General features: G+C 35.8%; 2 protein-coding genes across 2 annotated transcripts; one reads left to right on the top strand and one right to left on the bottom strand.

The window, feature by feature from the left end:
* Positions 1–864: 864 nt before the first annotated feature.
* On the bottom strand, positions 865–2086 carry LOC147521611 (uncharacterized). The gene is made up of 4 exons (XM_086566022.1): positions 1916–2086; positions 1612–1720; positions 1207–1499; positions 865–1134 (listed from the first exon to the last, which is right to left on the bottom strand). Exons 1-4 carry the CDS (start codon positions 2084–2086, stop codon positions 865–867), a joined length of 843 nt encoding a protein of 280 aa, XP_086422148.1.
* A 2306-nt stretch (positions 2087–4392) lies between these two features.
* LOC147521610 (SART-1 family protein DOT2-like) lies at positions 4393–18351 on the top strand. The gene is given in 16 exon segments (XM_086576660.1): positions 4393–4576; positions 4757–4806; positions 8741–8819; positions 8968–9578; positions 11255–11396; positions 11500–11554; positions 13241–13354; positions 13465–13561; positions 13636–13702; positions 13797–13856; positions 13944–14559; positions 15465–15580; positions 15582–15818; positions 16680–16900; positions 17571–17652; positions 17943–18351. Coding segments are annotated over 13 exon segments (2475 nt in total). The 5' UTR covers positions 4393–4576; positions 4757–4806; positions 8741–8819; positions 8968–8988; the 3' UTR covers positions 18021–18351.
* Positions 18352–19445: the final 1094 nt, after the last annotated feature.

Raw genomic sequence — 19445 nt, 5'->3', positions numbered from 1 at the left:
AGGGCGGGCCAAATGGCTAGCCAAAGACCATTAGTATTGAGTAGTTGAGAATGCTCCCAGGCACCCACGTCAGCCCCCCTTTTTCCTCTGAGACTGACACATCAGATTTTGCGATAATTCGGCAGAAAAAAGGAATTCTACGCCCTTTTTTGCCGAACTGAATTGTTCCTAATCCAAAATAGATAAAACCCTTTTTCCATACTCTCTTTTCCCAATCAAAACAAGAGTCAGAGAGAAGATCTTCGTTACCCACGTTCCCTCTGTCAAACAAATTTGTTCTTATCAAATCAAATCAATTCAATCAGTAGTTTTTGTCTTCTCAACAGAAAAAATAAACCCCCAAATCAATTGCTTACCGTCTTTTTTTCATCCTACCAATTTCTCCTTTTTGAATCACTAAGAATAAGAAGAAGAAGAAAAAGAATAAAGCAATTAATAAGAGGTAAGAAGACTGCTTATTTAATTACTTATTCTTATTTGATTGATTTTTTCATGTTTGTCAATTGGGAATGTCATTTTTTTATAGACACAACTAATGTTCAAGAAGAGAGCAATCTGTTAGGTTTGGATTCACAAATGATTCACAGAAATGGAGGTATAATGATTCACATAAAGACAAAAATGATTCACATAAATGACTCGCAGAAAGAAGAAGATATAAATGACCCCTTCACAGAAAGACATACATAAATGATTCGCAGAAAGACAGACATAAATGATTCACAGACAGACATAAATGATTCACATAAAGACAGGACATAAATGATTAACAGAAAGACATAAATGATTCACAGAAAGACAGGACATAAATGATTCGCAGAAAGACAGACAGAAATGATTCACAGAAATAGAAATTCAATGATCTTACTCAATCCATGGTTGTCTCTTTGGTTTAATGACAGCTACAACATGAAGGCAAGGAATGCCAGTGACTTGCCATTCATGACAATCACATGTGTGTCTCTTTAAGTCCACATTCCACCATTTTCCAGTAAAGACATTAGTCACTAAAAATGTGCCTTCAATTGCTGAACCACTCACATTCAAATTTCCAATTTTGTTGCGAAGGTCAATAATAATATTCTTAACCCTTGACACTAAATCATTATCATTCCATGGCTCACATTTCTCTTTCTAGTCATATAATAACTTTATTTGCAAGATCATCGCTTGTAAAATCATTTTGACAATGGGTTTGTCCCTAACCATCAATATACGACTATTCCATGCTTCTGAAAAGTTGTTAGACAAATGATCAGACTTACACACTTCATCAAAGTATGATCTTGCCCACAACCTTGGGTCTTCACCCATCAAATAGTCTTTTGCTCCACTGTCAAGCTTTTCCAGCTCATCCATCAGTTTTGCAAACTCTGACTCTGAATATGTTTTGGCAGCACTCCAGGCTTCAAGCTCAACTCCTATGTACTTAGTTTTCATGTTCTTGACCATGTGTTTGAAACAATACCTCTGATTACAATAAGGGAAAACAGTTGCAACTGCAGAACATAATCCTTTATGCCTGTCAGAGATAATAGTCAACTTCTGAGGGTGTCTCTATATTTTCAGCAATACACAAATAAAAAGCAACAGGGAACAATCCATTGTTACCATCTAATGCAATAATAGATAGGCAGACACCTCCATATTTTCCCTTCAAGAAACAACCATCAAGTCCTATCATAGGCCTACAACCTTGCACAAAACCATATAGACTAGCCTTGAATGCAATACACACAGTCATAAAACTATGGAAATTTTTATGTCTAGAGTGCTTTGCAACACTTCATGGGTTAGCTTGCAAAAGCTGCCTACACAACTCAGATAATTTTGCATAAGAAGTATCATAACAACCATGAATCTTCTCCATTGCCATGTTATTTGCATGCCAAACTTGCCAATACTTAATCCTAACCTGATACTTATCCATAATTTCCACCATAACATCATTAGGTGTGTATACCCTATGATGAAGCCTCATTTCTTTCTCAAGTCTGGTTGCTATCCAGCCTGCATTTGCTATTGGATTATTGTCTTCCCTATCAGACTCACATATATGTGTGTTCACCAACTTCATACACTTCATTGTATGTTTATTTGGTAACACCCTCACATAAATCATCCAGGGACAGCCATCAGCCTTGCATTTACATTCAATCTTATTACTATAATTTCTTGTGTATTCAGCAACAAACTTATTACTAATAGCATAAAGTCTGACATAATCCCTACACTCATACCTATCTTTCCAGCACTACACAACCTCTAACTTCAAATATTGTGGAACCCCAACCACTCCTTCATCAGTTAGTATGTTGTATGTTCTCTCCAATACCTCATTTATTCTACCAACATCCCTTTCATCTACAACATTATCATTTCCTCTCAAGTTTTCTTCAACCAATTGTTCTTCTTTACTATCACTCTCTACTGCATCAGGTATGTATTCTTCATATGATGAGAACTCACTATGGTAAGCCTCTTCTGCATCAATTTGGTCCACATTTAATCTACCCCCTTCTGTATGTGCTCCACCAGTTTGTGCTTCATCTACATATGAAAATTATGAAATTAAAACCAATGTAATTAGACACTGTAATAGAAAAATGTCACATATGAAATTAAAACCAATCTATTAATATACCATTATCAATGGTCACATTAGCAGTATCAGCAGCATGGTCATCCACTCCAAAGTTGAGAAAATCCAAGTTAAAGTAGTCATCAATAACTTCATCTAATTAATAAGGGGCAATTAAATATGTAAGAAGAAGAAATGAAAAATAAGCTCGGAAGTAAGCCCAATAAATGAAAACGTACCTGCAACTTGAGAAGAAGAGGCTTGGAAAGTATAGTTTGCCTTACTTTTATTTTGATTCTGTTTTAGAGCTGCTTTGGGACTTAGAGCTTTCTGGTATTCCTTTAGTAGACTAACTAGGTTAGGTTTCCACCCCACCCAAATGGTCCCCTCCAAGTGATTCAACACTTAAAGTCTGGGGCTGAGACCCACTACCATCAATATTGTATTCTAAAAGTTTTCTACCTTTACATGAACCACTTGTAAAGCCCACAATCCTATTAACTTCTTCCACAGTTGGCCACTCATCGAGATCAAATTCAATCCCCTTCTTGCATGGTTTCCCTCCTACAATTACAACATCATCATCACTCACTTCTTCCTTATCGTCATTTACTTCTTCCTCATCATCACTACTACTCGACAATTCCTCAACCTCAGTAATTTTCACATACAAATCAGTATATCTACTTCTATCAGCTTTTGTATGAACCCACATATACTTCAAATCATCATCAGAAACTAGCTGCCTTAGATTTCCTCTTTCATTCTAGGTAATCTCCAATATAGGGTTACAATTGCAGTCAACATGTTTTGTGATCCACTCAACTAATTCTGTCATGTTTGCCTTCTCGCCATCAACTAACTCGGTATTTAGTTCATGCCCACCCATATATACATTACGCCTAACACCATCCTAGTAGCTTCTCTCCATTCACCATTAATATGCAATCTAAGAACTCGATACCTTAAAGCAACCATTTTCTCTAAAACTACAGCATACAACAAAATGATAATTCCCCTTACAAGTAATCAACCCAACCAAAAACATAAAAGGGTAGAAACACACAACAGAGAGAGAGAGAGAGAGCAAAAAATGAAACAAAAATATAATATTTTTAAACAAAACTAAATTAAATGTAGATAAACGAGACTTACCAACAATTACTAAATTAAAGTACTCCGCATACAGAGATCGAGAGAGAGAGAGTGAAAGAATTAGATTAGGGCAATATTTGGGTGGTTTTCTCAAATGGGTATTACGTTTTAATGTGGCGGGAAACCCAACATAAGGGCAAAATGGTCAATATATAAAATATGAGAGAGAGAGAGTGCAAGAATTAAATAATGGCAACTTTTGGGGGGTTTTTGCAAAGCTGGGTTTAACGTGTTAATGTGGGGGGCAATACAACGTCTATTTCATAAGGGTAAAATGGTCAATAGCTAAAATACCAACGTCTGTTACACACAAAATTGACGGAGTGGGGGGCAAACTAAAATGATTTTAAAAATGGGGGGTTTAGTCAAAATGCTACCAAACTTTGGGGGGTTAAGTCAAAATTCCTCTTAAGACACTACACCATAATATGATATTTGCAACACGCACCTTTTTTGATTTGCAACACGCACCTTTTTTGATTTGCAACGCTTATTTACTGTTAGTAAATTTCCAACGCTAAATAAGTGTTGGTAATCTTGTAAAGCGCTACTTTATTTAGTTGAATTTCCGGAATTAATTGCTAACGCTTAAAAAGCGTTGGAGAAGTGTTACTTATTAAAATTTTGAAAATTTCGCGAAAGAGCGAAACGAAAAAAAACGAAATATCATTGAGTTAAAAACGAAAATTTCTTTCTCTCCTCGCTCTCTCTCTCTCACCGCCGCATCCCTAAAATTATCATCCCCTCAAAACTAATTCATCACCGCACTCAAAACTAATTTTCGATTTTTCTTTTCCTTTTCTTCATACAGTCCACAACAGAAAACACATCCAGTCTGAGGTCGTGATATTCTTCCGTCACTTACCATGTCTCAATCTTTTTATCATTCCATTTATTAAATTTATTCATTTATTAAAATTTTACCAAACTATGTGAAAAAAAGGAAGAAAGAGATGGCCATGTTTTGTTTTACATATTTAATAATGGATCTGATTGGTATATTATCTTTGAAAATTTTAGGGCGGACGAAGAACCGGTTGATCCTAAGGAGTATCTCGAAGAACATTTTGGTAAGCCAGCCTGTGTGAAAATTTTGCGTGAAATATAACTAATTATTGATGGGTATTAGTTTTATTAGTGGAAAGTTGTGTTTTTAAGTAGAGGAACTATTTTTATATTGAATTGATCTATTTTCTCTCTGTTGGGTGTCTTTGGTTTGTTCTTTGTTGATGCCACTAGAATTAGTTCTGCCGTATTTGGGTTTGGTGTTCTCTGGTCTTAAAATGTACAGCTTCTTACTTACATTTTGTTGATGTAATTGGCTAATTACTTCGACCTAGTGTTCCATCGTTTAACAGAAGGTTTGAATACAGTGGTAGGATATGACAATTAGTTTAAAGGTCTCATCTTTGTTAGTATATGAGATGGTTTCATTCATAGTCCTTTTTTTCCTTTGTTTTCATCCAGGAGGATGGCATGTTTGAAAGTCAAGAATTTGTTTGTTTCCGTGATTTTTATTTTGATAGGTTATCTAAACCTATAAATGTCATTTCTGATCACAATAACTTATATTTCTTACCCGACATCTATAATATTGTTCCTGTTTTTCATATATTGGAAGCCTTTTATATAGGTGACACGTTGCTTTGGTTGATTGTCATAGAGTTGTTTATTTTACCATAATGGCTACAGTCTTACAGAGGACATAGATGTTGACCTAGTTGTAGGCAAACGTACCATTAAAATTTCCAACGAATTTTCGGTAACTTCTAGAACATTGAATTATGGATTTTCCAAATTTCTTAAGCATTTGATATATGAATATATAATATTTTTTTTCTTTACGTAATACGTATAAATGTTTTGCTTGTCTTTCTTTCTTCAAAACTTTAAAGTAATATCCTTGTTCTATTTGTTATTCAATTTTTTATTTTGTTCAATTCTTCTAGTGTTATAAATGTTGATCAATTTGAATTCGAACACATGATAAATAGCGAGGAAATGTTTTTAGTTAAACAATTGGACCAAGGAGGGAGCAGGATCTTTCTACAACATGAAGTTTTCATGTTTTTATTTACTTGAAAGTTGAAACCACTTGGATAACAACCAAAAAAGTCTAAAAAAACATACGATGAAAAAATTACAACACTATATCATTTTTTTTTTGAATAAATTGTAAGGGTAATTGTGTAAAAGAATGAAAATTTATTACTTTAAATGGTTTTTTAATAGGTTGGGTTCCAAGGTTTGAGTTCAGTATTAAAAAAAACAGGTATATTTATTGGTGAGTTTTGAGGATATAGAAATTATTTGAGTGTTGTGTGGTCTCATGAGAATTGTTAGGGGGATGCAGAGATTGATATTTGAGGAAGAGCAAAAAATTGTGAAATCTTTTAGCTTTGGTATTGGTTTCACTATACCTAAAGCTAGAGCACGTGATAAGCATTTGGGTATTTGAAGGACAATTTTGAGGGGTTGAGTTGGAAATTTAAGATGACTAGAATTTTAGTTGAGAGGGTTACGCTTGAATAATCAAAGTCGTTTCTGGGTTCTTAGATCATCGGGTACTAGTACTTTGGTTCCTCGGAGTTCAAAGTTGTGAATGTTACAAGAGATGAGCAGGAAGATGAAGTGTTGGAAATAGGAAGTTTGGATGATGATTCACCTGATTCTTGTTTAAGTTTTGAGGAAAAAATGATGAAAAGAGAAGAACTTTTTGGTGAGAGTAATTAGTTTGTTGTGAGTGAGACTGTGTAAACATGGTTCAGTACTCACTCCTCTCTCTATTATTCTACACTAGGGTTTGATAGGAGAATGGATACCTGCAAAACTCTGTTTTATTTGATTTCTGATTGGATTATGAATGTTCTCGTTGTTTTCCCTTGTGCCATTCTACTGAAATTGTTTTATTCTCCTGCAACAGAAAACTTACATTGCTTATTCTTAGAGAATCAGTATAGTTTGTTACAAATACAGCTCAGACACAGTTGTACACGCATGAAACACAGGGTTTAGAGATAGTGTCATAGCACTCGAGTTGTCACCCTAAAGCATTGGTGGATCTGACAGATACACTTTTAACAAGGTCCTTAGCCATGTCATTTCTGCAGCAGTGTAGGCTACAGATCTCTGCTTCTATAGAGGATCTTGATACTTCTTTGAACCAAAAAAGAATCAGTAACCACTCCATAAGGACACCCTGCCCAGTCAGCACCAGCGTATGGACAATCACATAAAAGATAGCCCCACATTGATAAAGAAAGAAGATGAAGAGCAATATAGCAATCTAGATACATAAACATTTCATCTCTTATCCAAAAGTGTACACAAGAATGTCTACTCTGAGGCTCTCAAAGTTTTGTAAAAAAGTGTTAGGAAAGAAGAGAGAGAACAAAAAATGAAACAAAAATATAATCTTTTTAAACAAAACTAAATTAAATGTAGATAAACGAGACTTACCAACAATTACTAAATTAAAGTACTCCGCATACAGAGATCGAGAGAGAGAGAGTGAAAGAATTAGATTAGGGCAATATTTGGGTGGTTTTCTCAAATGGGTATTACGTTTTAATGTGGCGGGAAACCCAACATAAGGGCAAAATGGCCAATATGTAAAATATGAGAGAGAGAGAGTGCAAGAATTAAATAATGACAACTTTTGGGGGGTTTTTGCAAAGCTGGGTTTAACGTGTTAATGTGGGGGGGCAATACAACGTCTATTTCATAAGGGTAAAATGGTCAATAGCTAAAATACCAACGTCTGTTACACACAAAATTGACGGAGTGGGGGGCAAACTAAAATGATTTTAAAAATGGGGGGTTTAGTCAAAATTCTACCAAACTTTGGGGGGTTAAGTCAAAATTCCCCTTAAGATAAATCCATATAATAGGTTAACCAATTTGCTATCGATAATACACGTATGGAAATTAGAGATGCAAGTGGTTAAAGCCATATAGTAAGTTAACCAATTTACTATCGAGAATACACGTATGGAAATTAGAGTTGCAAGTGGTTAAAGTGACAAAATGTGTTAAGTATATATATTAATGGGCTAACAATTAAAAACCAAAAAAATTAAAAGACACCACAAATTTTGGACATCTTAATACACTATAATGCCCATTGAATAAAAAAAAGAATGCTTTCTCTCACGCTCAAATTGGAAAAGTCATTGAATTCAAAATTTAACTATTGGAATGATTTTATAGTGGAACATGTTCACTTCATATTTTAACTTCACATTTTATACAAAACAAAGTATTTACTAATTTTTTCTTCCCTTACATAAATTAAGTAAAACGGCATCCGTTAAATGTTTAGTAAAGTGTATATTTAGTTACATAACTGATTTACACTGCCCATTGATACAAAAAAACATTCTTTTAGTCTAACAAATTATTTGCGATGGGAACTTTGATCACTTAATTTACTGTCTGAATTTCAATATAGTTTGGAAGTAAGATTTTTTATACATAATAATAAAATGGAAAAAAATTATATAAAAACGGTCCCCGTTCGTGGAACAAAAATCTAGTGGTATCCAGTTTGTACAACCTTTACCAATAGTTAAACCTTCGTTAGAAAGCTTACAATATCCTATTTGACTGATTTTATGTACATAAAGTTATAAATAAACCAGTCTAAATGAATATAAATATCATCAAAATTCAAAACTGAACATTCACAATCTCACATTGTGGGAGTAATTGGTTGAAAACTTGAAATGGCAACAACTTTCGAAATACATGTTCATTTAGGTCCGTCGTTTGGATAACCATGCTGAAACACTCAAGGCCTGGCCCATGCTCATTAGATCAATAAAAAATCTATCTGTGTGCACTGGCTACTTTCGAGAAACCTAGTTGTTAATTAATTGCGTATCAAGATGTACCCGAAACTTTGAACAAAGATTCCGGGTTGGGTCCAGTTGGGCCAGGCCCAAGGAAAACAAAACCCAAGTGTGGAGACTGATAAAACTGACCCGCCAAAACACAATTTTTTAGGGCTTTCTTGCGCAACGTTGAATCAATTTTGCTCCGTCGATATACACAACATCCACCAGCAGCAACGTGACATTTCCACGTGAGTTATTTGTATTTGTATTATATTTACGATTGAATTAGTTTTACGAGTTCTAATTAACATTGTTATTAGCTTTACATGATTTATAAAGATTAAAAATTGTATGTTTTTAGCTGCAAAGTAATTTATTTATTTGTTACATTTACAGTTATTCTGGCACTTATATAATATGGGAAAGGAACACAAGAAGAGTAGAAGAGAAGACAAGGAACGTGATCGTGGAAAGTCTAGTGATGCATTGAAAGAAAGGGAGAAGGATTCGTATAAAGATTTAGACAAGGAACGAAGAGTTTCTAGTAGGGATAAGAGGGAAGATTCGGAGGACCGTGAGAAGGAAAGACATAGAGATAGATACCGTGAAAGGGAGAGAGATCATAAAGATAGAGGAAGGGACAAGGACCGTGATAGAGATAGAGATTTAGACAAGGACAGAGGGCGAGACAGAAAGGAAAAGGATAAGGAACGTGATAGGTTGAAGGATAGAGACAGAGAGAAGCATAAAGATCAAGAGAGAGAGAAGAGTAAGGGAAAGGATAGGGAGACGGATGAAGAGGATGAGAGATCTAATAAAGAGAGAGACAAATCAAGTGGGAAAAACCGTGATCGAGGTCATGAACTAGTCCAATATGATGAAGAGGATGGCAAGGGTATGGATGATCATGGGCATGACATTATTAAGAATGAGCATAAACAGAAGAATGAGGTCACTTCAGGTGTGCCACAAGCATCAACTTCAGAGATTGAACAACGGATCCGAAAGTAAGTCCCATTAGTTATTCCTTTGTGCTTTACTGTTAAGTAAGAATATTCTTTCAGCAACTTATATAAATCTTAAGCTCTACCCTAGGAAACATACATTTTGAGTGTGCCATGAAAATTTATAAGCTCACGTGAACTCGTTTCAGGGTATCTTGTACACGCGACCCTTTAGAAAAAACTGTTTATGCATACACTTTCCTTCATTTTTACATGTATGTCTTGATAGAGAGATTAATCTTGTAGCTGAACCATATCATTATCATGTTTTATACAGAGGTAAATTGCCAGATTATTTAGAATTAGAACTGTAGATCTATTGAATTGGTTCCCATATGTAGGTGATATCCCCACTGTGAAGATCAGTATCATGTAAAACAGATCATTTTAATATATCTGATCATGTCGAAGAACGATTTGAGATCTTGAAAATTAAGGGCTGTTCTCGTAAACCGGAGCCTTAGTAACCACTAGCCAATACTTTTATGAGAAGTACCTTATGTGCTCCGAAAGTGCGACCTGACGCTTTTTTTGCAAAAGCGCTTGAAAACAGAATATTCTCACTTTGTAAAGTGCACTCTCCAATTTAGGAATAACAGAACTTTGATTTTACTAAGACCTTTCTTGCATGGTACGATACTCTACCTTTGTAGTGGTATGAAGCATGTACCATCAAAAGCCTCTTGTAATGTTTTGATTTGGTTGTCCTATCCTATCAACAAGTACTCAATGGTTTCCGACTTCAAACTCTATGCGTAAGAATTTAAAAGTTATCAACCCCTAAAATGTTTGACTTCCCAATTATTGCAATAAGAATATCTAGGTAAGCAATATTCAATATTCTTAACCGACAACTAGAATCTTTGGTAAAATATATGATAAATATAGGATTATAACTAGGTAATGTTGTTTTTGTTTGTTACTATTTCATGATCTCTATAAATACGTGTATTTATTTATAAAATCATGTAGAAATTTATCAATTTCGCTGTCCAAGAAGCTGGTCTCTCCTGAGGCCCTAAGTTTTCTGTGTAGGCGCTTTGGTGGCGCTCTGAATGTTGGGAACTTCTCAAGTAAGATGCTCTAGTGCTCTTACTTCGTTCTTACCTCCACAACCTCTCTATGCCCTGGTTACTTAGACTTGAAAAGCACCATTTCATAAGGTCGGAGGTGGTAGCACAAGCTGATTTCTTGAAATTTATTGTGTGGAGATCATCCTAATAAAGTTGTCAACCCTTAAGGCATCTGTTATGGGGTCCATTCAGTGTGTTCTCTAGTCCTTTTATTTTCTTTTGAAGTTTCAGAGGTGTAAAATTTTCCATGACTAATTGGTTATCGTTGAATTGTTGTTTCGAGCATCAAACACTTTGGTTTGAATGCATCACTATTCTACGACCACCATTTCCATTTTTACTTGCAGGTATCCTGTATATTCATGTCTGAAATTTTATCACTAATTGCACCAATTGCTTCTCGTATGATTGTTGCGTAATGTTTTGCAAACTGGAATCAAATATAGTTTTATTGATTTAAGAGATATTGGAACTTTTCTTTACATTTTATCTTTCTATTTTGTCATCCTCAGCCTACCGTTTGTTATTTTCCTTCTTTAATAACTTGTTCTTAAGGCAAATAAATACTTAGTTTATGAATATAATTCTTATGAGTTCTTTTTGCAGAATGAAAGAAGAAAGATTGAAACAAAAGTCTGAAGGTGTTTCTGAGGTTCTTTCATGGGTTAATAAGAGCCGCAAGCTTGAAGAGAAAGTAAATACTGAAAAGGAGAAAGCTTTGCGACGCTCTAAGGTTTTTGAAGAGCAGGTTAGTTTGTGTCATCTGTATTCTGTGAGGTTACTTTTTCTTTATTTCTTAATGTTTATTTGCAGAATGTCGTTTTAATTGACATTGATTCAACTCTTTACAGGATAATATTGTTCTTGGAGAAAGTGAAGACGAGGAGCCAGCTATGCATACTATCAGTATGTATTTATCCTTTTATTATTACTATATTATTATTATTATTATTATTATTATTGATACTTCTCATGTGAGTTTGTGGACCTTCAATTCAGAGAATTTGGATGCGACCAAACCTCATACCAATAATAGAAAAATATATGAAGGTCCTCTGCCGACTAAGAATCTTTCTAGTACCACCCATCTGATCAGGATCTTTCTATTTATATATTTTTTAAGAATCAATTGGTCTGTTCAATTAGTGTCACTATTTGGAAGTGTAGCCTTTGTAGATCTCATATAGGTGGACTGTGTTTTTTTTTTTGGGATTATTTAGATGACACCACTTAACAAGAGATAGAGAATCTAGACTACGAATCTTAGGAGACTGCACGTATTGGCTGTTTATAAGGAGAACTTACAGAGTGACCAATCCGTGATCGTCGTATGAGCAGTTGATGCTTTTGTTGCAACTCTGTCAATCCGCCTCTGATGAATCTCCTTCTCTACTCCTAAGCTTCAGATCACACTGAAATGGAGACACATTTTAGAGGTTAGATTCCCTCTCAATGAAGAAGAAAACTTACCAAAAAACAGTTCCTGATTGAAAGATTAAGTTTCTTACACCAGGGCCTTGTATAGTAAGATCGAGTTAAATGTCTATATTTGTTTTTTTAAAAAAAATCATAAAAAGATAATCACAAAAACCCTTCTTAAAATTCAGAATTGGGTATTAAAAGTTTTTCTTGCAGTTGATTTGGTTTTGGACTGGTCTAGTTTACCTTGAAGTGACCAAAAAACATCACGACCTCCCCAGCCTAATATTGGATTGTCCAATTTTTTTGATAGGAAAAATTAAGATTGAGGCCAGTCTTTATAAGTCAGGACCATTCCAACTTTAGTTAGACCTTTTCTTTTGGGTGTTGGGAATCTAGTTTCTTTCTTTTCCACATTTTGATATCTACACTAAGTTACATTGACACGGATATGTGTGTCCATATCTGACATGAATAAGAAGTGTCTAACACGGCAAAATATTAAAAATTGAGGTATGTCACATACAATCTGTCCTTGGTGGTGCCGACCAAAAAAAATGTGTCCTTGGTGTGTCCGACACGGACACGTGCATACGTATCTGACATGCATCATTTTTAAAACATGGTTTGTCCATGTAAACTAAAATGACAATAGGCTCATTTCAGAATATGTATCAAACGATTTCTCTCACTTTTTATATTAATCCAGGGCTTTAACTCGTGTTAGTTTGTTCCAGAGTGGCTAATGTAAAGCTTTGTTCCTGACCAAACCTAGTTGTATCTTTCGGACTTTTGTTGGTAATCAGAAGATTCTGATACTCCTAGAGAGACTCTAAACAGGTTTTGACACAAAATTGGGCCAAGTACAAAATATATATTGTCTTATCAATTTCCATAAGGGTTAACTAGTATTACCCCCCTAATAGATGGGGAAATTAGGGTCTCCCCCCCAAGTACACAAAAAAAAAGTCAACTTGGGTTGACCGTGTTTTTTTTTGTGTGTATTTGGGGGAGAATCCTAGTTGGCTCATCTAACACTAACTAACCCTTTCCAAAATCTACTTTCAGATTGCAGGTTCTAAGATAGTATATGAGTTTGTAACTGGGGCTTGCATTACTTCTTCGGTATGGCTTGAACTTATCATATTTTGACATTTTCTGTATCTCTGGCAGAGGATCTTGCTGGAGTTAAAGTTCTTCATGGTCTTGATAAAGTGATTGAAGGGGGAGCAGTTGTTTTAACTCTTAAAGATCAGAGTATACTAGCTGACGGTGATATTAACGATGGTAATGTTCTTTTTTGAATTGCATCCTTAAATTGATTTACATTTTCATAATGTTCTGTTTGTCGACATGTCTTATATTTCCGGAAACTGAATAGACGTGTTTTGTTTCAGAGGTTGATATGCTTGAAAATGTTGAGATTGGACAGCAGAAGCAGCGCGATGAGGCCTACAAGGCTGCAAAGAAAAAGACTGGGATTTATGATGACAAGTAAGAGTGATACTATATATGATACTCATTGGATATAATAAAACTTTAAATGAACTTTTACCTTTGTCTATTAGGTTTAGTGAGGAAGCTGAAGCTGAGAAGAAGATGCTCCCACAGTATGACGATCCTGTTGAAAATGAAGTAAGTCCTCATTGTAGTTGGATGTGTCTAATTTCTGAGTTTATTTTATTTTTCTAAAAAAATAAATTAAATTAAAAATCGTTACATATTGAAGGGTGTAACTCTAGATGAAAGTGGACGCTTTACTGGTGAGGCAGAGAAGAAACTGGAGGAGGTAACTCTCAGCCTTTTTCTCATCTTTTATACACACGACTTGTCACCTAGTTATGTTTTCCTGAAAAGAAGTACTTTTTGTTTTCAGCTTCGCAAAAGGATACAGGGAGTTTCCACAAAACGTGGGTTTGATGATCTTACTTCATCTACAAAGATATCATCAGATTTCTACACCCATGAGGAGATGCTTCAATTTAAAAAGCCCAAGAAAAAGAAATCTTTAAGGAAGAGAGACAAGCTAGATTTAGACGCCCTTGAAGCAGAAGCCGTTTCAGCTGGACTGGGTGTTGGGGATCTTGGTTCCAGGAAAGATGGGAAGAGGCAAACGGCCAAAGAGGAACTACAGAGATCCGAGGTACAGATGAGAAGTAATGCTTACCAATCAGCTTATGCTAAAGCTGAAGAGGCGTCTAAAGCACTTAAACAAGATTTAGGGTCAACCACTCAAGTGGAGGGAGATGAAAGTCCTGTTTTTGGAGATGAAGATGAGGATTTGTACAAGTCATTAGAGAAAGCTAGGAGGATAGCTTTAAAGAAGCGCGATGATGGAGTGACATCTGGTCCCCAGGCAGTTGCCTCCTTGGCTCTTAGCATTAAAATTCAATCAGCAGACACCCACACACCCTTATCCAGGGAGACACAAGAGAACACACTTGTCTTCACAGAAATGGAGGAATTTGTTGGGGGTCTTCAACTTAATGAAGGTAATTATCTGTTTTGTCATTATTATGCATCATATCTACTCTTCTAATTTACAGACTGTAATTATGCTGTGGTTCACTATTTACACATGAGATGAGTTTTTGAGGAATCTCAATTGGCAACACTTTTATTGACACTAACAAGATCATCATCCATCAGCCATTAGCAAGTTTTAGATCAAATCAAGGGCAGTGCTCCATTGGTTGAGCCTACTGTGATATAGCAGCTATAGCACAAGGCCAGCCAGCGAGCCAGCATCTAGCTGTACTTGTTCTTAGTCTAGTCTTCCCGCTCTATGGTTGGCTGACTCACAAAATCTGAGCTAGAACTAAAGTAACAGTCCATTTTACATTACGTTTAGTGCTTCAAGTTGATGCATGGTTTATCGTAATTAATCAGATTAGTCTGTTATATCCTTACGTATTAGCACATTCAGAATTTAAACTGTAGGTGTTACTCCCTGCCTACCTTCCCTTCAGAAATAAGCTTATAATGTTAGTGGCACACTATCTCCTAAGTATATCACAGATTACCAGCCATTTATTAGTGACTAAGAAGGGATAAAGTTATCAAACTATCGCATCTAATTTATTATATTTCTAACTATTATACTTGGGGTTGTTGGGGAAAGATGTTACTCTAAATTTCATAATTCCAAGGCTTATACCAATTTAAATTCTTTAGTGACCTTCTGGTTAAGCGTTTGGCGGTTGGACACTTAAGGTCTTGGGATCACTTCCCACCTTCACCTTGAGAGGGGAATTTAAGAGTTTAGGGATCAGTTTAGAATGGCTTCTGCTAATAAGAAATGTAAGATGATTTAAATTCAATGTTTTAGTCACTTAACTTGTGTTTTCAAGGCCTATACTAGCATACTCACATCTATACAATTGGCTTTCTCAACCAGAAACGCATAAGCCTGAGGGTGAAGATATGGATGAAGATGAAATGTTAAAGCCCTCGGATCAGGAAGTAAAAGATGAATCTGGTAGTTCGACAGAGTTAAATGATACTAGTAAAAGGCGAACTTCCTGTACTTGAAGAAGTGGAATTTGTTCCAGATGAGAATCTCCATGAAGTTGCGGTTGGGAAAGGACTGTCAGGTGCACTTAAGCTGCTTCAAGAGCGGGGAACACTCAAGGAGACTGTGGAGTGGGGTGGCAGAAACATGGATAAGAAAAAGAGCAAGCTTGTTGGTATACATGAAAGTGATGGGCCGAAGGAGATAAATATTGAGAGATTGGATGAGTTTGGCCGAGTTGTAAGTTTTCTGTTCCCAATGTTTCATGTTGCTTTAACTCTGCATGTGCATACCATTATAATATTTAGGTTGACCTCGGACACGAGTGATTGTAGTCCAAGTAAAACTCATTATTGGAACACTCAATGGACAAAGTCTCGGAAACTCTGTGCCTATTTGAAAATATGGTAGAAATACCTTTTTAGTTTTATTTTGGTTGCCGTCGGTCAGGATAAACTAAATAGTGTCCTTGAAACACGAATTTCTCTTCTACATTGGGTATAATTTGGACCTCTAAAGCACAGATGCACCTACCAATGGGCTGTGTCTGCGTCGGATGCGGACACGGACGCGGGTCAAGACGCGGTCAACATGGTCAGGATGCAGATTTTGACCCAAAAAAATTAAAAATAAATCAAAATAATATTAAAAAACTCATTTTTTTCATTTTTTGTTTTGTTAAGACTTATGACATGTTTTTAAAGTTTGATTAGGATATATTAAACTTAATTTTGTGGCTATTTATCTTTAATAGTTTTGAATTTATGAATGTTGATACATTTAATTTAGTTTTTTATGTTCAAATTATATAAAATAAAATTATAAATATTAATTAATTTCCGCGTCCTACCTTTTTGATAACCAAGTCGCCGCGTCTGTGTCCGCGTCCATGCAACATAGATTTGGACCTAGCTGTTGGAAATCGAGACTATTAGATCTCACTCTGCACTATGCATGCATGCATGCCATTTATAGAACTCTTAACTGCTGTATATGGGAGCATCCCATATTATCATTTTTCACAAGATTTTGTAATCATCATGTAGTTGTTTGCCTTTCCATATTGTTGTTGATACTGTTCCTTTGTTTGATTCTTTATAGATGACTCCGAAAGAGGCTTTTCGGTTGATTTCTCATAAATTTCATGGGAAGGGTCCAGGCAAAACAAAGCTTGAAAAGCGTATGAAGCAATACGAAGAAGAAAAGAAATTGAAGCAGATGAAGAATTCTGACACACCATCACTTTCGGTGGAGAGGATGAGGGAAGCCCAAGCTCGGATGCAGACACCATATATTCTGCTCAGTGGGAAAGACACGCAAGGGTATTTTCTGCTTCAGTAGACATTATATAACTTCTATATTTTGAGAATTGCTTGAATTATCCAAAAAGGAAACAGAAGGGGGGGGGGGGGGGGGAGAGGAGAGACAAATATAACATTCCTTTATGAAAAAGAAACACAAATTTCTCGTATAAACTGAAAAGAAGCTAAGAGAACGAAATGCTACTTGAACCTCATTTGACGGCTCCAATAGATAATCTATAAAGGGTCAGACTGAATATGTGAATGATAATGGTAAATGATCTCTTGCAACCTTAAGTTACATTGACACACGGTAGGTGTGTCTGACATGACAAAATATTAAAAATTGAGGTTTATCACGTACAATATGTTACCGGCATGGACATTTGGATACGTATCCGACTCGTATTATTTTCAAAATATGGCGTGTCCATGTAGCATAGCTTGCAACTGTTGGAGGTCTTTGTCATGCTGTCATGTTTCATTTAGGCAATTTTGATGAGCCTTCAGATCAGCCCCTTACATTATGACATTTTGAGCATTGCAAACTGCTAATGCATCATAGATATATTATTTGGACTTCCCTCAGTAGTAAACCCCACCCCTTCTCCATTTGATCTCACTCCCCTCCCTGCTTTCTCACACTGTATTATGCAGAGCAGTCACTGAACTTACTCCCTCATAATTTCAGGCAAAACAGTGATCCTAGAAGTGGATATGCGACTGTTGAAGATCTTCCAGGGGGGTTAACGCCGATGCTTGGTGATAGGAAGGTAAGTCAACTTAATTTTCTTCTTGTTTTTCATTTTTTCTTCTACTCCCTACATCTCTACATGCATTACATTGTCACATGTAATCCCTATGCAAATATTGCAAGATATCAAGCTTACTTGCCCAACATATATCCAGGCATAATTCTATCCGTTAACTTGTTCTTGATTTTCGCTCTTACTTAATTAGATGACCAAATAGCTGAGACATTTATCTAATTTTTCTTCTCATTTTTTTGTAAATGACGTTTACAACTTCCTCACTTATGTCTTTCAATAATTCCATCTTCCAGGTTGAGCATTTCTTAGGGATCAAGCGAAAAGCTGAGCCTGGCAGCATGGGTCCACCAAAGAAGCAGAAACCTAATTAACTTCTGGGTATATAAGTGGTCTAATTGCGCTCCAGTGGCGTGGGGAATATTCGGTCTCGATAGCCCCTATACTATGCTGATTAGATGACAGTGTAAGTGCCCACTTTCGATTCTGTGGGGAGACACGTACAGGATGTTCCTCAGTGCACTATATAAATAGAGTACACAAAAAGAAAAAAGAATTTAAGCAGCTTCATGGCTTTATTCAATGTAACGAACCCTGTACATTATTTACAGTTTTACTACCGAGCAGGTGGCTTTTCGAACTTGTTACGTTTGCAATTGATAGTTGTTAACTGCAGTTTTCTTTAACATAATTTTCGATTTGACATTCTGCAGATACTTAATCAGAAAGGGTTGTTCCGTATGGCCTGTTTCGAGCTAACACTGGAAAAAAAGAAAAAAAAAAAGAGATAGAATAGGTACTGATTTTTCTTAGTTATGCCCGTGTTCATTTTCTCAAGTGCTACTTCGCTTTCATCACGACAAGTACAACCACTATCAGCATCGGGCCTCAGAAAGTTACTCAAGGTATTAGTTGTTTGAATTCATCAATCTATCGCCTTACAACAAGAATGATTAATAATATTAATTAGTTTATGTGATTCCAACCTGTAATGAAATGAAAGCACAACACCATTTTAAGATTCAGGGGTAAATTGTCATTGTGAACTCGAAAAGCGACGATTACTAAATTTATCAGAGTGAAACCGTGAGAGTAGAAGTAGGGGCAGAAGTCCCACGCTCCCACATCAGCTTTAGACTCTAGAGTATAAAACATTTTAAAGTGAATTACCAGCAACCAGCATATACTGGATGAAACAATTTAGTGAAGGGTAGATTATACTATTAATAATTCTTGCTTAATAGCTGCTAGATAAGAAATAGTAGATTTATATATACATTTATTTTATTTTCACCACGATATTATATGCCGCCCTGTTATATATTATACACTACACAAACAACAGTAACTGCTAATCAACAGTTACAACTTCCCAGACAAAAGGTTCATATGAGTCTTAACATCCAGATGATCTATGCTCCCTAATACTACGTTACTATAGAACTGGATAAGGAGGAATGGAGGATACACACTTCCTCTCTCATTCCTTTTCTAATGCCATGCGCCATCCTATAACAGATTGGTTTGGTGTGAGGAAGGTCATGAGTCTTAACATCCAGATGATCTATGCTCCCTAATCCTTTTGCCCGACACCACAACAGTTTGGTGTTAGGAAGGTGGGAATAGAACAGATTTTACGGAACATTTGAAAAAAATGATCATATCAAGTGGCCCTTTAAGATAAACGGGTTTGTGAATGTTTTGGAAGTATTTTTGCTTCTCGAGAAGTTTCTCCTGGGGTCTAAATGGTGGTTCTGTCATCATATGCGTATTGATCATCAAAGACAACGATGGACGAA

The sequence above is a fragment of the Coptis chinensis genome, chromosome 1, assembly GCF_015680905.1.
Source record: "Coptis chinensis isolate HL-2020 chromosome 1, ASM1568090v1, whole genome shotgun sequence".
Lineage (NCBI taxonomy): Eukaryota > Viridiplantae > Streptophyta > Magnoliopsida > Ranunculales > Ranunculaceae > Coptis > Coptis chinensis.
Note: the sequence above shows the minus strand (reverse complement) of the source record. Positions and strands in the feature narration are given on the sequence as shown.